General features: G+C 36.2%; 1 protein-coding gene across 1 annotated transcript in view; it reads right to left on the bottom strand.

Moving 5' to 3' along the window:
- Positions 1-19,248, bottom strand: part of LOC138176022 (protein piccolo-like) — a 591,004-nt gene that overhangs the window by 533,121 nt on the left and 38,635 nt on the right. The window contains exon 3 of the mRNA XM_069106747.1: positions 17,753-19,162. Within this exon, the coding sequence (XP_068962848.1) occupies positions 17,753-19,162 (1,410 nt within the window). The remainder of the gene's footprint in view (positions 1-17,752; positions 19,163-19,248) is intronic.

The following is a 19,248-nucleotide window of genomic DNA, read 5'->3' as shown; positions in this document are numbered from 1 at the left end:
GGTATACATATATAATATTTTGGAGGCATTTATTCATTTCATTCATATATGTAATGATATATAAAATATATATTATATGTATAATATATATACATATACATTATATATGTATATACATACTTGGGGCACTTGTTCATTTTTAAATTAAACTTTCTTAATAAGTGACATTAATCAATGGGAATTAGCTAGAAGTAAATTATGCTTTGCAGTAGTCTTCTTGACTTTTGGCAATGTTATTCTCACAGACTTCCTCAACTAATGACCACTGAGATCAATTAAACCAATAGGCATATGGTTTATGAAGGGGCACATTGTGAAAAGGAAAGGTTCACACACTACTGACAAGCAAAACATATATTGAGCATTAAATCCAATTAGTTAGGAAGACTTGTGAAAGAAATTGAAGAAGATGCATTAGTTTGTTAACAGTTGTGTTTTGAGATTATGCCCACAGTGGTCACTATGACAGAAAAAGAAAATACTTAGCCTTCAGTAATTTAAATGACTACTTCTATACCTAGGAGACTTTCACTTGCCAGTGCTGATAATATTAGTGTAATAATTAATAGCTGTGATGGTCTAAATGTTTAGGTAGTTGACATCAGCCACCCTTGTTATGAACTTCCATTTGTAGAAGTGGCAACTATTTAGCACTTGCAATTAGGCCTCCATCCCAACCTTGTGAATGAGGTCACTGTTGTCAAGGTGACCAATGGTCTTTCTATTGCTAAATCCAATGAGCTCTTTTTTCAGTTCTGCTCAAGAAGCCTCAGTGATGTCCTGTTGTCTCCAGGATAAAACACTGATTCTCCCCTGTCTGGCAATTAGATTGATTCACAATCTGCCTCCCACCTATCTTTCAAGTTTGGTCTCATATGAATTTCCCTAACATACCCTATGGTCAAACCAAACTGCCCACTTGCTGTTTCCTTTATGTGGCATTCTATCTCCTTCCCCCATGCCTTTGCAAAATGTCCAAAAGACTGGAATGTATTCATTCACATGCTCTTTATAAACCCTAGTTCCCTCCAAGGCTCAGCTCAGGTGCCGCTTCCCTCAAGAGTTCTTCTCTAATTCTGCCAGTTATCTGACATATGCCACAAAATCATGTTGTATCCATCATATGCGTTTTTTGTATTTACTTATGAGTAAGCATGTGGTACCCACATATACACCCCAACAGAATTCAAACTCCTTGTAGGCAAGAACTACCTTTCTTTTACAGCTGTTTCCCCAATTGGAAGCTTAATACATAATCAATTGAATAAATTACTTCTACTACTGTCAATGCTGGAGCCCTGGCTTTAGCTAGCACTTTGTTAAGACAGTAATGGAGAGAGATAGTGCACTGCTACCCCATGGTGCCTGAGACTAGAAGTATCTTCCACCAAAGAATCCCTCTGGCTACTAATATTAACCTTCTCTGAGACTGGCACCAAATCTACTTAAATATTGTGACAGAAATAGACATAAAAGTGAATTTTCCTAGACTTATACTATCTAGGATTACTGGGTGTCCTCCTTTATTACATTAATTTATCAACCACCATAGTTATCGACTCTTCTTATCATTATTCTGACCAACTGGTAATTTCCTTGTCCTATGTAAATACATTGCATCTACTGTCTCCCCCACGACAGAGAGTGGCGATCTGCTCAAATAAAAATCCCTTTGTATAACTCCCTCTACAAACTCACTCTTCATTCAAGAGATCCATAGCATTCCTTTGCTCCTATCTTCCTCAATTCTCTAGAATGCCTACAATATCTTTAAAACCTTCCCTACAGCATAGATCACTTGTTGACATCCTTTCTATTTTCTAGTATTCAGATGAACTTGGTTCTCTCTGGATAACATCTCACCCTTGACTTCCCTTTCTGGAGTGAACTTCTCCTTTCATTATCTGTCCCCTGGGTAGGGAAGAGGAGTTAGTCAAATTCTTGCTCTCATCTGATGCATCCAGACTTTCCCTCTGCTCCCCATCACTCAGTAAGCTTACATGTCTATCTATATCATCCAGTACAGATCTGTGTTCCTATCTTTGACTAGTCTCCAAGTCACTGTTCTTCCTTTCTCAAGTTTAGTACCTGGCTCACATTCTTCCTCTCTAATTCTATTTTTTTCATATTTGGGGTTCCTAGAGATGTGTCCTGGACATCTAAGTTCATCATCTCTCCAAATGTATGACCTAGATTTCCCCTCTATGGTAATCCTTTTATTTTTCCCATATCAGCCATTCTGCTCCATGCAGCAGCTGTTTCAAACCTTTTCTCTCGTCAAGCTCCAACACTTCCCCTCATCCTTTTATTCCTCAACAGAATGGAGGCCATCTGTCATGAACTTCTTCACTGCACCCACTCTGCACCTCATATCCCCTCTCTACATCCTTATTTTTTATTGTTCCAGTCTTTGACAAGAAAGTAATTCACTTTGTCAAGACTAGCCCCTTTACCTATTTCCTTTGTTCCATTGTTTCCCTTCTCCTTCACTCCACCATGCAAGTCAATTGCTCTCTCAACCATCATTAGTAATTGCTTAACTATAAATCCTTTGCACTTTTCTCATTTTCCCTTAGATTATCTGACACTTTTTAGGACGGCGACATACCCTACCCTCCAGGAAGTTCTTTCCTCACTTTGTTTCCACGACACTGCTCTCTCTCCTCTAGTCCATTCTCTGATCAGCTCTCAAACTGTTGTGCCTAAAGCCTAGGACTGACCATGTCACTCCCCTATTCAAGCTGTTGCCTCCAGGATCCAACACAAAATGCTATGTTTGGTTTTTAAAGTACTTCACAACCTGGCCCCTTTCCGACTTTTAATCTTTTTACACTTAACTTCCCTCTACATGCTCTGAGATCGGTGACATGTACCTCCTTGCTGTTCTGCACACAACACACTCCATCTCCTGACTTCCTCAGTTTTCACTGTTTCCCATGACTATAATTTTTTTTTCCTGCTCTTCTGTTTTCTACCTTTCCTGACTTCCTTCAAGTTCCAGCTAAAACCGCACCTTCTAAAGTCTTCCTTCTCCTGATAACCTTCAAGTTAGCCTGTATATAACTTGTCTTTATATAATTGCTTGCATATTGTCTCCTCTATTAACTTGTGAGCCACCTGAGAAAAAGGAACAGTTTTGTTTTTGATTTTTGTTTTGGTATTTCATTTTATCCCGAGATTAGAAGGAGTCAAGTGAGAGTATGTTAAAAGGAAGAGAGTTTGTTTTCTCATTCAATTATATGTCAAATGTAATTACATATAGTAATTTCAAAAACAGTGAATCACAATTGCTGAAAGCACTGAAAACCACACCATCAGACATGCAACAAAGGTGACTAAAGAGTTTCACCAAATGGATCAAGAGAGAATCAGGAAAGTAGTTGGATAAGCAATAAAATGAACAATAATTCATATGAAAATTTGACCTGTTGGCACTTTTAAGCCTATCTTTAAAAATATAATGTACCTGAGATTTAAAATGTTTTCTTATTTTTCAACTTGATTTTTAAAAATATATTTCTATATCTTCTTACTATTAGAAACAATTTAGAGTGAAATATTGAAAGGTGACTATTACAAAATAAAATCAATTTCTTCAATCTATTTGACCCCAAGAAAACAAGGAAAATCTGATCTTCATCAAATTCCTTTACTCACAAAATGCACTAAATGAATTTAGTTGTCTTCTCTCTCCCTAGGAGAGACTTTCTCAATATATCCAAACAGATGTGAATGTTAGAAAATTCTATTTCTGCTTCTTTCGTGACTTCACATCTCTAACAAAACTAATTCTTGGAACAAGAAAAAATCAATTTACTGGAGTTAGAAACTTCTTTAGATATTACAAATGAGAAGTTCCTACTCTACTCAATCACAGGAAGCTAACTCCTAATAAACTATGTGGATTCTTGACGCTTCACCTTCTTGTGACCCCTTGTTCTATGGTCAAATTATTATTTACAGTTAGGATCATGGTGTAAATGGCAATAGCACCTGATCTTGTGAAAGAGAGATATCCTTTTTCCAGATATAAATCACTGAAGGAGATCCATCTTTTCAAAAGGTTTATGTTATTCAAATCTTCCCCTATGCGAGGAAGTACAGTACCCATTACACTGATGTATCACAAATTGAGTTTTTTTTAATGTATTACCTGTAGTTAGAAGCATCATGATATGATACAATGTGTGACCCTGTATAAATCACTTAAACTCTCTGAACATATCTCTTAAGTTGCAGTAAAAGTTCTTCCTTGTATTGAGAGCAAGTTTTCTAACATGGGTTCTTTATCAGTGAAATCATAGGCCCTCTCCTTTTCACTATAATAGGAACATGAGACTAAAATGTAGTAAAGTTAGACCAATCAGTACAGAATCAAAGATTAAGTCATAAAATGCAAACAATAGTCTCTTAAATGTCCACATTAGGTACATAAGGAGGTATTTATTACAATTTAGAATAATAGGCCTGTTATGGCAGGCTTATTTGATTAAGGCTCATGTTTCCATGAAAGGGGATGAGGAGGGAGAGAGGCTATATAAAAGCAAGGAGATTGGTGTGGAGATTATGGAGGAGGTAGCTGGGTGGAATGAAATGAACCATAGTCAGGGCTGCCTGAAATAGTGTGCCAGAAGATGTAGTCAGCAATCAAGAGAGTCAGACTCCAAAAGTTCTTCCCGTTCCTTGTCTCTGGTGTATGTGGTAGGGTACTGAGTTGATGGAGATGACCAAAGAAAAGATAATAAAATGACTGTTTTATGAAGGTCCTCAGAGTCCATGCTCAAAAGTTTGCTAGTGAGACTACATGGTAATGAAGTCCTTTTGGTACTTCAATAACTAAACTCCATGCCTCCAAATGTGTCTCAGAGGGGTCCAAGACAAAATTGCCTTTTGCTCAACTCTTTAAAGGTCACTCCAATGTACAAAGTTCCAGGTTCATTAATTTTTGCATGAATTACCTGAAGAATCAATGAAAGAGATGGATTTCCCTTTGCATCATTTACTTACACATTAGACATGTCTGCCCAGAAATCAATGACTTTGTTGCAGGGGAAAATTGGTTTGTATTTCACCACTGAAGTTGATAATAGTAACCTGCTCTACTTGATGTCAGTTCCTAACCATATATTCCAATTTGAAGTAAAATTAACTTAATCTTCTAAATATAGTGATGAGGCACATTGTTTTAATAATCACAAATGACATGGTTGCTTAATTTTTATACGATTTAAATGTCAGCTATCTGTCTAAAAGGATATTCACAATTTCAAGATGATGATAGATCAGTACAATCAGCAAATGTCTGCTCTTTCATGGAACTCTGCTGAATAACTATAACAATTCTAGTCTCTATATCCTATTTGGCATAATCATAAAATAAAATCTTTCTATGACCAAGCTACTATAGTCAAAATACAAATATGTGTATCTGTGTGTATGTATGTATATGTGTGTATATGTAATCAAAATTAGGCCATACCAACCATAGATAAGTAAGCCCAGTCATCATTTCTCATTACAATATATAGTAGTTAGAAAACAATAACAAAATTCATTTGTAGTAGGAAAAAAATATCTAGAATACTAAGGAGAATAAAGAAAAATTGTAAGAATTAAGAAGAATATCCCTGACAGTCCTCAAAATATAATATAAAATAGCAATCATCAAAATAATTGGCATAGGGGTGGCAAGGTGGCACAGTGAATAGAGCACCAGCCCTGGAGTCAGGAGTACCTGAGTTCAAATCCAGCCTCAGACACTTGACACAATTATTAGCCGTGTGACTTTGGGCAAGTCACTTAACCCTAATTGCCCTCCAAAAAAAGCAAAAAAAAATTATAATTGGTATAGTTAAAAATAGATAAGTGGATCAATGAAGCAAACTAGAAAAGGAAGAATCAGAAATAATAGTACTCAATAGGCAGTGTTGGGTGGGGGAATCACAAACATAAACTACTTCAGAAAGAGTTCTATATTTGTTAAGTGCTAGGAAAACTAGATAGCAGTCTGGTAGAAATAAGGCTTAGACCAATAAATTATATCATATTTTAAAATAAATTCATTATAGATATACCATCTTTCTTGGTCATATCATAAACAACATGAGGGGAAAGTTAGGTCATATGCCCTTAACAGCCATAGACAGGAGGTAAATCCTTAACTAACAAGGAATAGAGGTAAGTACAAAGGACAAAAATAGATCATGTTGATTAAATGAAACTGAAAAGCTTCTAGACATACAAAATCAGTTTATCTAGGATAAGAAGGGAAATCCTAGGAAAAAAATCATGTCAAATTTCTCAAATAAAAATTTGGTATCCAAAAGACTTAAAGACAGATATCTAATAGCATTATACAAAGCCAAAACCATTTCTGATCAATGGTCAAAGAATATTAACCAATGGTTCTCAAAAAAATTGTAAACTACTCACAACCATATGAAAGAATGTTCCAAATCACTGAGACAGATATAAATCAAAATGTCCATAAGGTTTCACCTCATACTCAGCATATTGGAAAAGACAACAAAAGATAGGAATAGTCAATGCTGAAAGGGCTGTGGAAAAATTGGGAAACTAAGACATTATCGGTGGAGCTGTGAATTAGTATACCCATTTTGGAAACTATTTGTTATTATACAGATAAAGTGGAAAAAAAATAATCTGTATTTTTTGAACCAAGGATTCTATTGCTAGTCCCAAGGAGGTAATTAATAAAAAGAAATTCTTTTTACACCCAGTTGTTTATAGGAGCACATACTGTGGTAGCAAAGAATGGGGAATACCATAGAATAAATTGGTATCAATTAGGAAATACCTGAACAAACTGAGTGTGTGAATATAATGGAATATTGATGTACTACATGAGACAGTGAACATGATTACTACATAGAATTCTGGAAAGAATTACATAAACTAATGCAAAATGAAGTAGGCACAGTCAAGAAACCTGAAACACACTGACAGTCATGTAAATGGAAAGAACAGCAACAAAACCATTAAAGATGAATATTGCAAAATTACAAAGAACAACCTTGGCCCTGAAGAAGAAATATGAGAAGCCATCTCCTCTGGCTCTTTTGTGAAAATGTATGCATGTTGGGGGCAGAGGGGAGAGGGTGCATGGTTGTGCAGCACTGCATATATTGTCAGATCTTTTCAGTGTATTGATCAATTTGGCTGATTTTTTCCTCTTTTTTAACTTAAAAAATGTTATGTAGGATGGCTCTTTGGAAGGGAAGAGCAGGGATACACGGGGAAATTTAGCTTACTTAGAAAATAAAAGACATCAATAATCATTTATTTAAAAGAAATATCTATATCTGTATATCATCTATATCTATATTTTTATAGCTATCTTTCTAGAGAAGTACTTCTCTAGATAAATCTATACCTTTTCTGTCCATCTATCTACCTCCCTATTTCATAAGAACTTCTGGGGAAAAAAAGGAAACAAACTGATTCTCAAGCCACAGGACATGAATTCAAATTTCTCATCACTGGGCCTTGGACAAATTGCTTCATTTCATTGGGCCTCAGATGCATCATTTGGAAAATGAAGGGGTTGGACTATGTGACTTCTGAGGCTCCTTTCAACTTCAGAACTACGATCCAATGATATGTATTATCTAAACTTCTCAGTCTCTAACTCATGATGAAGTTGCTTTAAGAACCTTTCATTTCTTCTCTTCAAGCACTAAGATGGCCATCATTAGCAAACCAGTCATATACCAGATTTTACTAAGTAAAAACAGAAGCTATGCTGTCATCACAAATAAAAGAAAGGAGCAATTCAAATATTTTTATTTGAGTCATGGCTCATTACTTTTCGCCACATTCTATGCACATCTAAAATAATCTTTCAAACTTCTGGTAAAGGCTCACACTTGGGCACTTAACAATAAGATCTGTTATGGTTAAGCAGAACTTCTCGGTTTAAAAATACACTCTATTCAGAATAACTGTTTGGTTCCTTGGTCTAATCTCCAAAAAAGTATTTCTTATATCATGCAGTGTGCTAATTTGTTTAATATGGCCACTATGTACTTTTAAACTTTTGCTTCTTTTATTTTAGCCTTGTAGCTTAGTTTCATTATTAGGTGCCAGTGAGAACTCAAAAAAGTCACTAAATCCCCACTATTAAGGAGAGAAAATTTGGCAACAGACATTCTGACAGATGTGGACCACCTCTATTCAGCTAAGTGTCAACAATATGATGATAAAAGAAATTAGGGAAGGGCCAGAAGGAAAAATCAGTTATTGGCTCCAATCTTAGTTATCTGTCATTTTTATTCCCATTTTCTTGGAAATTTCTGTTTGAGAGAACTATGGTGCTAATGTATATTTTGAAGCTAGAAAACACAATGATTTTCTAAAACAGTCAGATAGGTCACTATAATCCAAACTAACCCTAGAAGGCTGAAGTTTTCTGGATATGGTAGTACTTTTTCTTAACAACTGTGGAAACAATCCTGGAGTCCACATCCAATGCACATCTGCACTTGTTCTGCCAATTATAATCATAAGGAGTTGCTGAGGGCACAGAGGTGAATTTACTTCTTCAGAAAAATAAATTTAGCATGTATCAGTGGGAGGAATTTTATTCAAGCCTTCCTTCTTCAGAAGCCAGTAATCTGTCCACCATGCTCAAAATTATCAACAAATAACATGTCAACCAGTATCAACTATTCCTAAAAATATAAATATTTATCTTATGATATCGAAGCAGCGTGTTACAAAACTACTTAATAAACCCTATTGAATTCATCTGATGAAAGGTAAATTCCTAGCAGAAAATTTTCTGTTTCAGAGGGGAAAACAAGCAGGTAGGCACTGAGTGGCCAAAAGGTAAGAGGAGTTGCCTCCAGAAAGGTAAGAGGACCTCACAGAAAAATCTGGACTCCTGAAGACAAACATCACCAATTTCTGAATTTTGCCCACAATCTATCCTATTTTGCAAACAACATTCATTCATTTAGCACCTACTGTGGAAAAGTTTTGAAAGGAATATGGTTTTACTCTGTGTAGATAGCGATGTAAGTGTGGAGACCTTTCTTACTATTTCAGGAGTGCAGTAAATGAAATGTTTTTTAATTATAACAAAAGCAGCATCCACTCTCATCATCCTAACTCAATCCCATGGGTTATTTTCTTTTAATTACTGCTAAAAATAGTACAGTTCTACCTGAGTTATACTTTCAAAGGAAAGCTAGAGTGTCAGTAAACAATGTGCCTTCTCATTGAGTAAACCATCAGAGAGAATGATTGCTGATTTCCTTTTAGTATTCACTAAGTCTCCTAAAGCTCTATGGCCCTTTGAAATCTATTAAATATCATTCATTTATTCATACATTATTGTTTTCTTTGGTAACATTGCAAAATACAGGATGCTACTGGGGAGGGGAGACACCTACACTGAGCTGTAAAATAAAAAGCTGACAGGCAGTAAACTAAGACACCAAAACTAATAATAACATACTCTAAGCAACTGGATGGGTGGAAGTGAGGAATGTAAACAGAAGCAATCATGATAATAGACTTGGATAAGATTTGTGACTTTCATGAAAAGAGGGGATCTCTATTTAAAACTTTGCTCCACTGACAGAATGGCAAAACACTTACAAATGATCCTTCAATTCCTTGCAATGACTGCATGCCTGTGATCCTTAGCAGAGGATAATAAAAGCATGCATAGTGTTCAAAAATAACTGTAAAGTGGTCCTGGCTTTGCTGCTGGCCCACTTTCTGCTGGCCCACTTTCTGCTGTATTACGGAAGACATCTATAAATTAAAGACTCTAATATTCCAATGGATTGAAAGTTCCATGAAATAGGGCCTGGCATAGAGTAGACACTCAATAAATGCTTGTTGACTTGATTTGACTTGGTATCTTTCAGCTGAAGTGTCACATGGGGATAGAGTTGGCCTCTGGGTTAGGTAGAGCTCGTCTCATTTCTGATACACACAGTCTGTGTGACTCTGGGGAAATACTAAACCTCTCAGGTGCTAGGAAATTTGGTGACTATAAAACACAGATTAGGTGCTTAGCTAGGTTGGCACAGAAATCACATTTCTTCTACCCTAAAACAACTATTTACAACAAATAATTTCCTATCACGACAATTTCTCATTAAATAAAAAAAGTAGTAAACCAGAGGAGAGATTATTCAAGTGTTCATCAACCTGACTTCTTTTAATCTCTGTACATGCAGGATAGTGCTTATTTTCATGCCTAAAGTTATGTCGCAGGAAATGCATACTCCTAGTCCTCTGGCTTATACTTCCTTTTGCTACAACATCTCACTTTTCTAAAAATGAAACTGAAAAAGTGACTCACACTGCCATGTATCAATCTGCATCACCCTATACGTCAACATGCAGAATTAAACATTAGTTGTATTTTAAGTTCCATTTCCTTACCAATGGGAAGAGCTTATTATATTAGGTGTCTTTTTTCCCCTGTCCACCAGGATTTTCAACCTACAACTTTAACACTCTTAAAGAAAAACCTCTCTTGTTTCAGTATTCTATGTGAAAGTCCCATGTTTCTCCAGCAATGAGCTACATTTAGTATTAACATGAGTGAAGTAAGCAACCATCAATACACTATCACCATCCAGGTTATTCTTGTCAATAAGAGCAAAATTGTGGTGCTCAGTACAACCAATCTCTTTTAAGATAGATAATCACATGATTGCTCCTAAAATCAATGTTTCTTTAGAATCACAACTCTTTCTTTTATCTTCTGAAGAATGTATACCAGATCATTATTATGTAGATTAAGACAAGTTTCTCCTCCAAACTTTAATTCCCCCTCCCCCAATAACAGTTTTTAAGGCAGCATGCATCCTCTTTATAATGTGTATTTGTATTTTATCCCTTTACAAGCCACCTTCTTTTCTTTTGATTTCTTGTTAAAAATAGGAATTATATTTGATCATGAGTTCCGGACTCCTGCAAAACAGGTCATTATAATACCTGTATTTTTAGATTATACTTGTATTCTTTCTGTAAATTCCTACAAAGTGAATCCAAATTATAGTCACAAGAGGTGTTATTCAGACAGCAGATAGATAAAAATACCACCCACTGCATCTTCTCTGTACTTGCTCTAAAGGGAATTGGGAGGAGTAGTGAGACAGTAAGTGGTAATGTAGAAAAGGTGAGACAACGGGCACCAAAGAGGTTATCAGGGCCTGCTTTTGTCTACAATATAGAGATGGTTAAGACAGGGCCAGATACTGATGAGTATGCAGTAGGAGAGGAATCTTATCCAAAATACTATGACCACTCTTAAATGGTAGAAATGTCATGTCTAAACAATTTATAGGAATGCATAGATTAAGTGGGGTTTTGCACCATTTTAAATTCATTAGTATTATACTTCTAGCATGCTAAGGTTATTTTTTTAATTGTTCTGGATTTGTGGTGTCAACAGTGTGAGGAACTCTCACTATTGAAATTCCTTCCATGGAAGAAAGGTCCACCGAATGACTATTCATCTGCAGTTTAACCATTCATCTATAAATATTAACATAGAGAGTTGTCTATAGGGCAGAAGTAGAGTGATCTTCCCATAGTCACACAGACACTATGTTGAAGGGAAGACTTTATCTACTTTTCCATACTCCCTCTCCATATGTGTTATCATCTGACAAATGATATTTGATAAGATGCGATGGTAATGGGGCGGCTAGGTGGCACAGTAAGAGTGCTGGCCCCAGAGTCAGGAGGACCCTGGATCGGTTCCGGCCTCAGATACTTAACACCCACACAAAAAAAATTGGCCATGTAACCTTGGGCAAGTTACTTACCCCCAATTGCTTAAAAAAAAAAAAAGATGCAACGGTAATAAGAGAATATGCATGCTAACCAAATCCTAATACCTTGGGAGGCAACATGACTCAGTGGAAAGAATCAGGCATTTGGAGTCATGTTGGGTTTAGCTGATGCTTCTCTTGCTTAACTACCTATGTTATTATGGGTATATGAATTAAGTCAACTGCAAGTCAAGCCATTATTTCCCTGATACCATGGTCCTCTTCAAAAATGAAGGACAAATACAACCTGTGACTTTACCACATTGGGTTTTAGTTTCTTTATTTGTAAAATACAGAATTTGATCTAAAGTCCCTTTCAAATGTAAATAGATGATACTATTTCATTTAAATCTAAATTTAAATCACCTCTGAAATAAGCAAATGCTACATATCAGGGCTTGAATTGTTGTTTTGCTGATTGTTTATATGTAAGAAAGTGATAGAAAATTATTAATAATGCGGATTAAATTTAAAAGCATTCTGTATAAATTTCCCCCCTCTGGAGAGCTGTTGTTAAACATTACCAGTGTTAGGGTCACGAGTGTGAGAGACACTGCGGCAGTCACAAGATGTCAGAGGGAGTGCATGTGACCTCTGAGGGGCAGGGGCTTGGAGATACAAAGGCCGACTCTGCCGGCCAGCCATAAAGGCTGACATGGCATTGAGTGCAGGGTCGTGGGGGCTGACTCTCCTGGGTTGGGAAAGGCTGACGTGGCACTGAGCGTGCCCCATAAACACAGACTCCTCTTAACACATACTCCTTTGCCCTGCACTCGGGAGAGTGCACGATTGGCTCCCACATGACAGGTGACAAGGGGGCAGCTGGAGGGGGTGCACATGGCTTTCTGAGGGACGTTGTTGGGACAGCTTTGCCTGGGGGTTAACCAACCAGGGATAAGGGAGTTTTGGGCGCAGTGACTCGAGAGTGATACTCTGTGTGGCAGTGCGTAGAGGACTTCTGGGAAGGACGTTGCTCCTTGGTCTCTTAAAACGTACTCGGGAAAGAACATGATTGGCCCCGCAAGGCTTATAAATTGGGGATATAGAGGAAGTGAGTTAGTTCCTGCTTAGTTCCAGTTCTGCCTGGAAGTGGAGTTCCTGTGCTTGCTTGTGGTGCTGTTAAGATGTAACGGAATAAACAGCTTCGCATCATACTTTCTGTGTCCTGGGTGTTCTGTGGGGGTAAGTTCTTCTTGGAGACAAGAAGCCGGAGACGTCCAAAGACCTTGTATAAGGTAAGATAAGGCTGGAGTTGGGACCGGGACCCCAACAACCAGCACATGTCTGGGTGTAGTCCTCAACTGAGCACAGTAGATCCATGTCTTTCTATGGCCCATAACCAACATTTCTCTCTATTTCAAGGGATTATGATCTCTAAAGTTGGGAAACTGTTTTCCCACCTGTGCCTCTAGTTGCATCTTTGTTCTTGAGCCATCAATAAGTAGATTCTTAAAACTCTGACATTTGGGAGGATATCTGATGGGTCTGATCATTCTCTGAAGCTTACTGGTCACCTGACCAGCAACAACAGGTGCTCAAATAAAGGCAATATTCCAACATTATATGACACTTCACTTTTGTCATAAGAAATATTTGATGCTTCTTAGAAAAGTAAAATAAAAATATAGTGCAATTTGCATGCTTGATTTATATTTTCTATGTACTACTTAAAGCAAATTTTGTGACCAGAGCTCATTTTCAATGGCTGTGGTCGATGTTGAAATTTTGATAGAAATCATGTAAACATCTTAATTTAAGAGTACCTACCCTTTTGCTTTGAGGATCATTCAATATTGTAAATATAGACAAGAGGTAGTAATGGCTGACCATTGATAATAATGGTGAAGACACAGTAGCCAAATTCCAAAGGTCACCAAGATTTCCTTTGAATAATGTTTATTTGTCAATAACATCATTCTTCCTAATGGAAAAGACAGGACCCGTCGCTTCATACATAGCCTTGTTGTATGAATATTTATTATACTTTCAAATGCATGACAAAAGTATAGTTCTACATCCACAGCAAGGATGAATAGTCAGCACCAACAGTTTATCCTATACCCATATGCTACGACCCTCAGAATATAACCAAGGGATAAAAACCAAAGGGAAAAAAGGGGGACATCTGCCACAACAAATTTATTTCAAATTTTGCCCACAGCAGCATTAACTATTGTGACTCTGGATTTCCAGACAAGTTCAGTTCTTCCAGATTCACACTTTAGCCAAAACATTTCTCTCATTATTCTTTAAGGACATAAGTTCAGCTCTGGTATATAGCACATATTTCTACATTCCTATTTATGATCTAGTCTATAAGAAAAGATGAAACTCACCATGAGATACAGTACACTATAATCAAAAGACAAGTGGTCTGGGATTCAGATAACTTGCATTCAGTTTCTAACATGCCCTGTGCTTCACTGAAATCTCTGACCACTAATTTCAATTGTCTCTAAAATGAGGATAATAATGCTCATATCATCTACATCTCAGGGTGATTATGAGGAAAAGGTTTTGGAAAACCTGAAACACAATGTAAGTATGAATTATTCTTCTACTTAAGCTGCAATTCATCCTCTACCTATTCCATACTTAACATTGTCAGAGAAAAGAGAAGTCTAAAAGTTTGTGTTAAGACTCTCAGGGAGCTCAAATACATAATTCTGCCACATCTTGGACTAAAAGTTCACCACGGGATGAGTTCTTATCTAGGTCGTGGATACATCACTCCAAAACAAACTTACTGTGCTAGTACTTCATAAAATGTAAGACAAGTTTAGACTTAATCAAAAAATAAAATCAGATCAGATCATGTATCTTATTTCCACAGTTCAAAAGTTATTTAGGGAAAATTAAAACAAAAAAAAATCTACAACAAGCAAAGATACATACCATGAAGAGAAAAAGACAGGACAATATTAGTATAAGTCTAGATCAGGAAGGAACATCATTAGTCACCTAAAATAACCCCCTTATTTTAAAATTGAGGAAATTTAAGTCCAGGAAGATTAAATAATTTGTCCAAGGTCACACAGAAAGTACTCTTTGACATAAAAACAACTTTCTCATATGAAAGAGGAAAAGCTCATGTGCCATCCCCTATAGATACATAGATATAAATCCATCTATCTCTCTTCATATATACGTGTGTGGATGTGTGTGTATATAAATACATACATGCATACACACATCCACACACACACAGATACTCCACCCCTTCACATCACAAATTCTAGGCACCAAAATGCATGTGGCCAGAGAAAGAAAGAATCCTCTGGGAGAAAGCAGAAAGGACTGAATAAGAACAATTAATTTAAATGCCTAGGTGTTTTCATTATTTCTCTTCTATTTGAAAAGGGCCCTGATGAGAGAAATTAATTTCAGGTGCATTCTATTTTTTTTTTACTATCACATGTTCCTAAATTCTAGAGCACATTACTTCTCCCAGCAAGTCATGTTACCACCTTTACAAATCAACTGGTCAAAGAATACCTTTGGGTTATCAGATGAGGTTTCCCACTTAAAAGTAACACTAATGATTACTGAACTTTTGGTAAATTCAATCATGTTGACTTGGAGACAATACAGAAAATGGAAAATATAAAAAATAATTTTAATGTTAACTCTCTGTTCATGAGGGACTGCAGTTAAGCCTTTATTAATAAATATCTTTCAAGACTTCTATCATTCTAAAAGTATCAGAATCCCTCAGTATTTCCCTGCAGGAAATAACTCTCCTATTCTTATATCTTGAGAAAAAGCCTTTACAAAAAAGCAAATATTTAAAAACTAAAAAAAAATACCTATAAAGCTTCATCTAGGAAAGAACAAATATTTGTATTCTTCAAAGAATTACTTTATCTGTGAAAATTCATGTTTGATATCACTCCTTATTTCCATATAAACTCCAATTTTCTAAATGAATGTTATTATTCCCTTTTAAAACATTTAAGATACTTGCTTTATACTATTGTCCACCTATATACACATTTTAAAAATCCTAAAATAATATTGTGTAAATGTTTTTAAGAGTGAAAATCTCAAAAATGAAACAGTATAAATTGTAAAAGATTTTTTCTACTCTAAATGAGATAAATATAACTTTATACCCATATCTAAGATAGATGTAATTTAATAGCATTCCCAGTATTTAAAAATTTTAAATTCCAGAATTAAAAAAAATCAATTATATATATATATATATAACTTTTCACATTAAGCCAGTTACTGTTGATCAAAAGGCAATGACAATTTTTATTTTAGTACTTGTTAATATTTAAGTTCATCTTTTGTCTTCATGAAACAGAGTTCATTAAATACTGACTACAAAACAAAAATAGACATCATCACTTATTAACTTTGATAGCTAATATTAAGATTTAAATGGCAAAAAATGGAAAATAAAGCAACTGTAAAAGAACATGTTCAGGCAGCTAGGTGGAGCAGTGAGTAGAGTGCTGGCCCGGGAGTCAGGAGGACCTGAGTTCGGATGCAGCCTCAGACACTTAACACACACAAACAAAAAACCTAGCCATCCTTGGGCAAGTTACTTAAACCCAATTGCCCTCCAAAAAAAAAAAAAAAAGAACATGTTGCATAATATTTGAAATCTGTTGAATGAATTTGATGTTCAGAATTCTTGGCATAAACATTTGTCACTGTTTTCAAAAATGTTAACATCTCTTTTTGTACATGCCCAACCTCTTCATTAACCTTATCCAGCACACCACACCAAATAGTACAGATATTTTCAAATAACTATTAATTACACATATCCCTATGTGTTCTCTGGTAATTTTATTGTTTGCATACTACATTATGTATTGTGCACATGTAAGTTATATTTATATGTATGCATATATAAATACATATGTGTGTATTGTGTTTATATGTATTCTCTGTATATTTGTATTTATGTATGTAGTGTGTGTGTATGATTCCTGTTTTAACCAAAGACCATGAATTCTTTTCAATTCAGGGACTAATTTTCTATTTCTTTCCTACATTATTTTTTTAAATTGTATTTATTTTATTCTGAACTTAAGAAATAAAACAAGCATTTCCATAACAGAATAGAAGAAAAAAAAGATGATTGTGCATAAAACTGCAAAGCTATTATGTACAGCTTGCTATTCTTTTAAAATATATATAATAGTTATTGTGTAACTTTTTCCCCTTTTCTTCTGTCCCTCTCCCCCTAGACACAATTATGTGTGTATGTATGTGTAATATTATATATATATATGTGTGTGTGTGTGAGTGTGTATATAACACACACATATATACATACACATATATGTATATACATGTAAAATCATTCCATATATACTTCTATTTATCAGTTCTCTTCTGCATGCAGATGCCATCTTATAGTACCTATAAGTATACCTCTATACCAGTGACAAAAAAATTTCTGATAGGAAAACTTAAGAACTATAAGAAAAATATATCTGACTACTTTCATTTCCCAATCCCCATCTTTCATCAATCTTATTATGTTATTCATGGTTCTTGAGTTTTCTTTGGAAATGGAAATTGATATACATTGGATTTTAAATTGTTAAACTGAAGTTTTAGATTAAATAAGAGACACCAAGACCAACAGTGCTTACATACTCATATAATAGGTACCTAGATAACAAATAATATACTTATTTAAGCCACAAGTCTACAATTCCAAAGAATTAAGGAACCATTATTATATGGATTTACCATGTTTCTTTTTTTTTCTTTATCCTAACATGTTAACCAACAAGAAGGTAAACAAACCCCTTTTTAACCTCATGGTAGCATTTCATAAGCAGTTAAACAGTTCATAGTTAAAGCATGATTAATTTTGTTTTGCTCACTTGAAGTACAATTTTCTCATCTCATAATATGAATCACTAAAATATTTAAGATTCAAAAAATAATTTAAAGTCATTTCCTACCTCAGTTAAGTGTGGCGTTGGGTTAAATCCACAGAGATTGCACACCACATTCTTGCATTCTGTACAAGTATTAAAGTTGGGAGGATCCTTAGAGCCCATATTTAAATCAGTTTTACAAAGGGGGCATGTAGATTTTGGCTTGGTGGGCTTTTCTGATTCGAGAGGCCCAGCAGCTTTTTGTGGTTCTTCCATTTGAGGTTTGCTATCCTTTGTGAGTAGAGGCTTCTTTTCTGTTTCTGTGCCTTTGATTGGGGCCACCTGTTCAATTTTAGGCACCTCAGTTTTTTCAGCAACTGGAGCTTTTGTGTCCTTTTTAACAGGCGTGGTTTTATGAACTGTTGGTGGAGTTTGACTGGTGGGCTTAGGTGGTACCTGAGACGCAGGTGGATGTGAAGGAGGAGGGGGTTGTTTGGTTGGAGCCCCTGGCATACCTTGTGCTTGAGTTCCTGCTTGGCCAGCTGTGGAAATTAAATTTGATGCCTGGCTAAAGATAGATGCTCCAAATCCAAATAGCTTCCCAGTTACTGTATCTTGGGGAGTTGTGGGCTGTGATTTGGGGGCATCTGTGATACTTCCCAGATTAAGACTGAACCGTCTTGACTGTTCTTGAGTCTTTGGGGGCTGCTGGGCAATAGGTGTTGGTTGTCCAGGACTAGGCTTTGTGCCTGGAAGGGTAGGTGATCCTTTTGGCATTTGCTTGGCATCTGGTTTGGGGCTCATTTTGGTTTGTGCTTTCTTAGGGTCTTCCTTCTTTTGAACTGGATCAACTTGTTTTTGACTTTTACTCTCTGAGATCATCCCAGGTTGTGAAGTGAGTTTGGAATCAGATGGAGTACGTGATGGGCCCTTAGAATCAGGTGGGACATCTTTATCCCCCACTGGTGGCATAATTTGTGTTGATTTGGCAGAATCTGTTTTAGGAGGCTGTGCTGTTTTCTCCTGAACCTGTGATTGTATTTTGGAGCCTGAGAGATCAGGTTTCACTGCAGCTAATGAGGAAGCCACAACATCTGTTGTAGGCTTCTGTATCTTTGGCTGTTTGGGTTTGTCGTCAGCCATTGGTGCCTTGGCTTGTTCAGATTTGAGAGAAGGCTCTGGGTGAGGGGTTGGCTGGGTTACAGACTCTCTGGGGGAAGGCTGCTTGGCTTTTGCTGGAGGAGAGCCTGGAATGGATGGTTGTTTTGTGAGTGGTGGAGGCTTTTTAATCTCAGGGGGCTTTGAAAGATCTGGTTTAGGGGTAACATCTTTCTTCAGGGAAGTCTGCTGGGATGGAGGGGCTGGTTTAGTCACGGAAGATGCTGTAACCACAGGGTTAACCTTCTGTTTCTGCTGAGGAGTTGGTGGAACTGGGGCCAAATCACCACCCAATGCTCTTTGCATCTGGCAGTTTAAACAAAGCCACTCTTTAACCTATAAGAAAAAAAATTAAAGGCAATTAAAACAACCATTCAGAGGGTTTTTAAAAGATTATAAATTGATAAATAAACAAGAATAAA

Source organism: Petaurus breviceps, unplaced genomic scaffold (assembly GCF_028583685.1).
Source record: "Petaurus breviceps papuanus isolate PSGF00001 unplaced genomic scaffold, PetGlider_PUasm1.0 80, whole genome shotgun sequence".
Lineage (NCBI taxonomy): Eukaryota > Metazoa > Chordata > Mammalia > Diprotodontia > Petauridae > Petaurus > Petaurus breviceps.
The sequence above is the reverse complement of the archived record's forward strand: the minus strand, read 5'-3'. Positions and strand labels throughout refer to the sequence as shown.